An 8,544-nucleotide genomic window follows, 5' to 3' on the forward strand; every position below is an offset into this window, starting at 1 on the left:
CTGTATATGCGCCTGGGGTGAGGGGGCATGGGTTTGATCTCAATTTTCCCTCTTCACCAACCTTCTGGCTTCTGAAGTCTTCCAGGCGACACAAATTCAGCATTGCAGTCACCCTCCCTTCCCACGTCCTCGTTAGATCCAGTGGCACAATCCTGCCTTCTAGCAGTGCCTTGCAAACCTTTGGAATTTCCCTTTTTATTTACTCCCTCCATGCTCCTGGGGTAGGTTGGTTCCAGACTTTATTCATACCGTTTTTATATAGCGACTATATCCAAAGCTTTATCCACATTCGTGCAGTCACGGAATCTATGCCGCAGAGAGATAACCACTTCCTGAAAGGGGTTTTCGCCATGCAGAAGCCAAATGGCCTTGTCTTTTTGTCTTGTCTAACTCCTCAGCCAAGCTATGCTCATAAGCTCTTCTGAGAATGGTCTGATTACTTACTGGTAATCTTCATTACTCTAGTCCTGCTCTTCCTCGTCACAGTACTGATACCTCTCTTATCCCTCCCTGCAGGCAGGGTCACATGCTCCAGCTTGGTTGTTTAGAACTGGGGCTTGTGGGTAAGTAGGAGGTATCATACCTCAGAAGAAAATAAAGTGTAGAAGGGTTCCTGGAACGGAGGACAGGCCTCAGAGCTAAGTACTGTAAGAAGAAAGAGGGATGTGGAGGTATGAAAGTTACCCGTGAGGCCTAAGCTCTCTTCTCCCCTCAGTATCTGTCAACATGCCTGGATGGATATCACAGGTGCCCGATTTCTGAGCATTGCCTCTCGGGTCTTTAAAAGTGCATACCGTCATGTTTACTGTCTTCCTTACATGCAATAAGAAATTACGGCATACAGTAGTATTTTTGCGCCATGTGGCAATTCTCACTTACTTCCCTCACACTCATATCCTCCTAGCCTCCCACACATTGCAACGTTAATCACATAGTATTCCTAGCCACTGTGTATTGGAGATTTTTCTAGAGTTACAGAATATTCTAAACTCATAGTGGGGACCTGTATTGGGGAATTGCCACGCATCTATTTTCATTGATTAAATCTCGTAGGATTTAGGCAAGCATTGCATTTCCTTTTTGACTATTGATTCACGTCATCCTTACCCGCTCCGTCCCTGCGATCTGTCAGCCATTTTGTATTGTACTTCAGTTTTGTTTTGGTTGTTGGTGGTGGGTGTACAGGGATTCCTCATACATTCATTGTATCTCTTTCAGAACTTGCAGTGACACAATTTGTCCCGCTTGTGTTGTGGATGCCGGGAAAAAGCAACGCTACTGTTCACCATGCTACCAACAGAAGAAAAGCTCTCTCGTCACATGACCAGACGCAGCCAATCTCACCCAGCCAAGGGAAACCAAAACCTGCTGCCTTCATGTTCCGCAGTGCACTGTTGTAGATGGAATGGGTTAATCAGTCACACAGGCAAAGACTCCAGATGGCGATATATTGTATAATTTATACGCTGGCAGTTAGCCGCCTGGACACATACTTCTAGAAACACTTGGAAATTAATGTTTACGATCATGTGGCTCCACCCTGTGCAGAACCGAGTACTTGTACCAGAGCCGGCTCAAGGTGCGATCAAGTGGTGCGGTCACACAGGGGCGCTGTGCCGCTAAAGGGTGCCAAAAGTTAACTCAATGTCAATTGTCATCATTTTGCATTGTGTGAGACAGCAGCACCCTTTACATGACACTGTCACTCACTAATAGAAAGTAATTGACTGACACTTTTCATGAGCGTAAAGTGTCAGTCAACGACTTTCTATTAGTGAGTGGCAGAGACGCGGCTCCGGCAACAATCATGCTGCGCAGGGCGAACAGCAAGGGCCTCACCCTGTGCACAAACTCTCACACAGGGGGCTGGTAGACCTGGGGCCGGCCCTGACTTGTACAGTGGCTTATAAACAATACGAGGCTTCCACATGCCAAGCTGAACTGCCACAACAGCACTGCAACAAGAGGAAATACCCCCAAATGAATAGACTTATAGAACTAACCAGCAAAGATGGGCTGTTCCGGTTTTATTTTGGAGTCAATTTGTATAATTTTAACAGGCACTGTTTTTAGGGTTTTGCAAGCAAGGAACTCATCAACATAAAGAGCTGGCCTTGTTGCATCAATGTGGTATATCATATGACTATGTATGAGACCGATTCATATGCAATGAGGTTCAGTCTTGGATATTTGCATATTTTCAGTCACTCTGAGAAACTCTACTGGAATTTACCATGCATCCTCAAAAGCTATCAACATATCTAAAGTGAGTTATTGTGCAAAATCAGAGGTCCACCGTCTGTTATGTTTACATTTTTCATGGTGCATAGGTATAGAATACCTTAAAGGTGAGGTTTACACATATCTCAATCAATGCAGCGGTCTGCAATCTCTGGCTCTCCTGATGTTTTGGACTGCAACTCCAATCAGCACTAGCCAGGTAAGTCAATAATGAGGGATCAGGGGAGTCATGAGAGAACCAAAGGTTGGGCACACAGTCATACTGCGATGCTGAATCGATGCCGAACGATTGCCCTGTGCCGTTCCACGACATGTAGATTGGGATACAAGGAGATGACAGGGCTCTCGTGTCAAGTGATGTATTGTGGGATACTCATGATGTGAGAGACGCATAAAAGCAAGTAAAGTCTGTAAATATTGTCATAAATGTCAATAAATAAGTGTGACCCCTTTACAGCTGTATTGTATGCACTATTGATTGTCTCAGGTCTTTTTATATCTGTTGATTAATTCTAAGAAAAGCTCACATCAGGAAACAACAAGCACAGTAGACTGCTGTTGTAGATTTGCAAAACAGACACCTAGGATAAACTATGGATGTCATAGTACTGGATATAACATATTTTCCAGCAGGTAGTACAAATAAGTATTTAATGCATAGGGTATAGAACTTGTATGTTACATACGTTTTGTTGACTCACTGTATTTTAGGCTAGAAGGTGCTAAAATAAATTGTTAGATGGAATGTTTGTATAATTAAGAAATTAGCTATGTAATACATGTTTGTAAATAATAATAGTAATATTACAAATAATAATAGTACTCGTAATGATGAATGAAAATAATTGATGCACATTAGATTCTGTCAGGACCCATTACTTTCTTTTAACTAATACATATATATATATATTGGAATCTGTTTATCTCCCTGAGCTGACCCATGATTTTTTTCACAAATATGGTGAACATCAGGGCCAGATTACAGAATCCTTGCACCGGTGTAACTGCAACTTTGCACGTTATTAGTACTGGAGCAATGGCACAGTCTATCAATGCATTTGTGCACCAGGGCAAACGTTTCCCTTTGTACGAATACCTTGAGTGCCAGGTGTAAAGTACCTGTTATCTGACCCAGGTGTTCTGACACTTTTCAGCACGTAGGGGGGGGGGGGGGTCAATTAAAAAAGAAAACTTGTTTCTAACAATGTTTGCGCCCGCTATACCGATCTAATTTGCACTTGAGAAAAATACATCCGATTCAGGGGGATAGCTCAGGGACAACGTGCTCGCCTTGGAAGCAAGATGACACGGAGCACCACAGGTTCGATCCCCGGGTCCGCATTTAGAATCATCTGGGTATTAAGCACGTTATAAATAATCTATCAAATCAATATTCCCCAAACATTTCTGAATCTACAATGTGGTGCAGCGGGGGGTGGGGGGATTTGAAAACATTCATTATTTTTGAGAACGTTTTCTTCCCTCAGTATCCTGCCTTCTAATCTGTAATGGCAAAATCATTACATGTGCTAGGAAAGAACTAGGCTATCGAGGCCACAAAATAATGAAGCCGTCTCAAAATAAGAGGACATTTGATTAGTCTCCAAAGAGAAATGGCACGTGGGGAGAAGAAGAGTTTACAATTTTACATTTATGGTTACTTATGGAATACCCGTGTTTCACCCTTTCACAAAAGCTTCTTCAGGGCCTAGTGAAATCTAATATCAACTTGTCTCATGAAATTTCAAAATTCTTAATATTTGGCTAATTACTTTTGCAATGTGACTCTTCATTGATTGAGCTTCAGTCGTTGAATTTTCCATATTACTGATGGGCATTAGGATTTATTTCTTGGGGTTTATTGCTCTGCAATGGTGCATCGAGCGAGGTTAATTTGCTGTGAACTGTGGACATTGCTAGCAGCGTTTCATGTATTGTAATGCTGGAGGCCTCACAATTAACTTCATTAGGCCCTGAAGAAGGGGCAATGAAGTTAAACCAGAAAGAGCCCATCTATTAATTTGGGGGTATTTACTCTTGTTACGGTTGCAGGCCCTGAAGAAGCTTTTGTGAAAGAGTGAAACACACGTAGACCATGATCGTTCATACTTGTAATAAGTCTAGGTACACAAATTATTTATGTTATTCATTCAATGTCAAACAGTTACACATTTATAAATATATTCCAATCTTTATGCTGTCTGTCACTTAATTATATAGCCCCAAAATACTTTCAAAATGTACTAAATGCATATTCCACAATACAATGCAAATCTCTATATTATTTTTATGGCACAGGGGTAACTTGATGACAACTACAGTGTAATGTTACAGGATAAGTGGTGCAGAGCCCTGTTTTTCACTTGATCCACCTTTGTAAATTACAATAATAAGTAGTTCTGCCATTTTCTGGCATCCCTAAGGAGGTTGAAGACGACAAGAGTTGAACATGCATTGCACCCTTATTAGAGTAAGTGTTTCGGTGGGTGAGTGGCTTAGCGCCGAGGTAAGATGGCTGCCTAGAGGCTCGGCTCCGCCTCATAAAATATTTAAATTGCATTAGGTCTATTATTATTTTTTAAAAATGTACCTTAAATCCGCTGCTATACGCGTCGCTGTCATCCCGCGAAGGCTCGGTGAAGATTCTGCACGGCTCTGACGTGTAGAACTGCTTCCTTGGCTGCAGCTGTTCTCACAGGACTTGCTTCGATAGCACGCCAGAACGCGAGCCGCCCCTCGTGTGGAGAGGTGCGGCTTCGCGCATCAAGCAACGCTCCGGCTCTGGCCTGGATTACAGGCTCCTCCATATAAGAGCGCTACCTGCTGCGGAGAAAAATGTTTAAAAAAAAAGTAAGAAGCATTTAAAGTACTTGCGTTTTTACATTACACATGGAACTATATTAAAAGAAGATTATTATAAATGTATAGAGGCTTGGAGAAAAGAGGAAAGGCACTGCTTCTAGAGATTGGTGATATAATTGGTCTATCATATGAGTAGACAGGAAGATCAGAGAAGGGGAAGTGAGGATAAATAATAAAGACACACGGATTAAATTAAAGTATTAGGCACCTTGTTTTGATTGCCTTCTGCATAAACACTCCTATCCTTTATATACAACAACAACTGCTACATCTTCTTGCTGCAATGTTCTTCTTTTTTGTTACAATGAACATACAGATTGGATAATAATCACCCAACCTGCACACCTCCACAGCTCTACAGGCTTGCTCCTCTCTTTATTGTAAAAGAGCTCTGGATAACAGTGGTTGGTCCACTCCAGGATTGCTTAATTTCCCACAGGATTTCCTAACTCTTTTAATCTTCTGTAGTGTATGCCTTATTATTCTCGTTTTTTCAATTTTTTGTCTCTTTATTTAAGAGTAAAACATTAGAATAATATCTAGAGAGAATTACGCACCTTAAAACAAACATCTGTCAGCAAGTGTGTAGATATGGCAACCAGCAAAACTAACCAAAAAATGGTTCCTCTTCTAAGGATGCTACCTCATCTTCAACTAATTTAAAAAGACCTAAAAGAGACGCACCACCTCCATTAGGTATTTCAGATCCTGCTATAGAAGCCATTCTTGCGGAAATTAGGGCACTTAAACCCTTTATAGAAACCACAAATACTAAACTACAGCAATTAGATGAAAGGTGGATGGGAGTTAACAACAGAGTGGAAGACGTGGAGAAAAGAATCGGCGATCTTGAAGATATCTCCCCCAGAGTTGCGCAATTAGAAAAATCTATTAAAGTACTGCAAAAGCATAATGAAGATTTGCAAAATCGCAGCAGGCGCAATAACCTTCGCATCTCAGGCCTACCTGAAGGAGCCGAGGGCACCGACCCCATTGTTTTCCTACAAAAATTCTTACCGGCCATACTACATTTGCCCTTGGAAACCACTTTTAACATTCAACGAGCCCATAGGATTGGTCAACCCTCAGCCTCTTCCACATCTCGTCAGATGCCAAGGACGCGTATATTTTACCTTTTGGAATATTCTCAACTACATCTTATTATCTCCGTAGCAAAAGAACGCAAATCACTCATCTGGCATGGTAGCAAGTTATTTATTTCACAAGATGTGGCCAGAAGTACTGCACAAAGAAGACAAGTTTTTCTGGCATTCCGTCCTGCTCTAAAACAACTAAATATCTGGTATGGCCTATTCCACCCATGCTCCTTTAAAGTAACACATGAGGGTCGCACTGCAGTTTTTGATGATCCAGCTGACTTAAGGCTCTTCATACAATTCATTAAAAATGACGGCATGGACACCTCCTCTCCAGCTGCGGCCTCAACATCACCTACTACTTGAAATCTAGTCTCTAGAACCTTACATTTATGTTTTTGATTTACCTAATGCAATGATTATCCAATTACATTAATTAAGTGAGGCAGGCGCTCTTTTGGGGTCTGTCTTCCACTGTTGGTCGCTCTTTTCTTTTTGGCGACCCAGTTAGCGTTACCTGTCCCCTATTTATATTTCCTCCCTGATCCTTCTCCCATGTTCTGTTTGATCTCTAAGTTAACTAATATGACATGGTCTGTATCATTCCAATGTTCGATCAGACCCCTTCTCTCTACCCTACTCTTTAACTATTTGGGTATATATGATTTGAACCACATGACAAAAGATATGTTTCTAGTATCGTTCTACAGTTATAAGTTGCATGTATATCAATATATTTCTGACTAAATTATCTTTAAATGTGTAACATGGATCATCAAGGAGTGTAAGAATCCTATCAAAAGATGCAAAGTCTTATCTCACTTGAATAAATTTAAACCAACGGTCGCTTGTTTACAAGAAACACACTTATCCCACAAAGAAACAATGAAAAATGGAGTTGCTAAATTAATTAGTAAAAAACAACCCTTCAAAAATCTTGCCCAAGATGCAGACACTAATGGAAGATTGTCATGATGCCTACTCCCGGAGAACCAGTCCAGGACCAGCGTCCCCGGAAGCAGACATCATGTTCCCGGGGAAAAGGCCAGCAACCCCTAGTAGGGGCCCTTTGGATACTGTCCTGGCACCTTTGGCGCCAGGCTCATTTTGGACCTCAGTCCTGGGGCCATAGGCGCCAGGCTCATAAAGGGAGTGTTTATGTGAACTTACCTGATGCAGACCGTGCTGCCAGATCCAGACCTCTTTGAGGCCTGAAGGGACTATTTTACCTGTGGGACTATTTTGCCACTCGGGCGTGGCTGGGGAAGAATACGTACCTGGAACTACTTTGGAGGCTATTTAAGCTACGCCCAGACAGCAGCTCACGCTTCGCGCTGTTCTGCACCTAGCAGCTGGACGCTCACCGTGTCTGCTCCTGCATCCTGACTCCAGCCACGCCCGCCTCCATCCTGGAACACCTGAAAGGAAAGAAGAGAAGGGAAAAGGTGAACAGAAGAACATTACCTGCTTCTACCCGGAGTCCGGAGTCATCACGCCGGCGATCCTAAGGGAAGACATTTATTTTAAAAACGCATCGCGTTGCTCGCTGCAGCGCCGCGTTCCACTCACCTGTTCACGAGGCATCTACGTGCTCCTTAGCGACCATCTGCACGATCCGCCGCATACCTGCGCCTAAGGGGGAAGAGAAGAACAAAAGGTGAGCAAAAGGAACATATTGAGGAAAGCCAGATTTTCGCCATAAGACTTACCTGATTATTGTTGGGAGAATCTTTCCTCATCTCGGGTCGGCGCCGCTTCTTCGGCAGTACCGTACCCCGGCCCCTATGGGGAAAAAAGACACACGCATTAGTGGTTGAATATAAGGACATTAAAGGAACCACCCATCATAAACTCACCTGAGTTTACCTTCGGCGAATTGTTTCCTCTATGCAAAATCTTCACTCAGCACCTGTGATAAAAGGGATAAGAGACGGACTACTGAATATAAAGGCAAATAGAAAAGGAGGCCAACTCTTGAACTTTACAACAGTATACTTACGGCACCTTGCCAGGAAAGTCAAGTAAGCTTGGATCCTCACCAATCCGAACACCAGTGAAGTAACTGGATATAATCGCACCCCTGCACCAGAAGCAGGATGGAGAGCTCGTCCTTTCAAACCTTAAGGTGAGAGTTAACGGGGAATTTCTGAGGTGGTCTGAGGAGAGTGAAAGAGGGAAGTGGGAAGCCGACGCGCTACTCCGCAGGTAGTTAATCCCCTTTCTCCATCTGCAGAAGGATTCTCCTGCGAGTCAGACAAGCGAGATTTGGGGGTCCTGTCCAGTCGGTCTTCCGAGTTCTGTGCATCACCTTAGAAGAGGCCGCAGCAGTCCAGACCTGGTCAGC

General features: G+C 43.0%; 1 protein-coding gene across 2 annotated transcripts in view; it reads left to right on the top strand.

Moving 5' to 3' along the window:
* RUFY4 (RUN and FYVE domain containing 4) overlaps nucleotides 1-2,695 on the top strand; it is a 239,506-nt gene extending 236,811 nt beyond the window's left edge. For both annotated transcript variants that reach the window (XM_069616819.1, XM_069616818.1), the window contains one exon: nucleotides 1,219-2,695. In XM_069616819.1, coding sequence (XP_069472920.1) covers nucleotides 1,219-1,324 — 106 coding nt within the window. In that variant the 3' untranslated portion in view covers nucleotides 1,325-2,695. The remainder of the gene's footprint in view (nucleotides 1-1,218) is intronic.
* Nucleotides 2,696-8,544: the final 5,849 nt, after the last annotated feature.

The sequence above is a fragment of the Ambystoma mexicanum genome, chromosome 9 (assembly GCF_040938575.1).
Source record: "Ambystoma mexicanum isolate Mex_15411 chromosome 9, UKY_AmexF1_1, whole genome shotgun sequence".
In the NCBI taxonomy this organism is placed as follows: Eukaryota; Metazoa; Chordata; class Amphibia; order Caudata; family Ambystomatidae; genus Ambystoma; species Ambystoma mexicanum.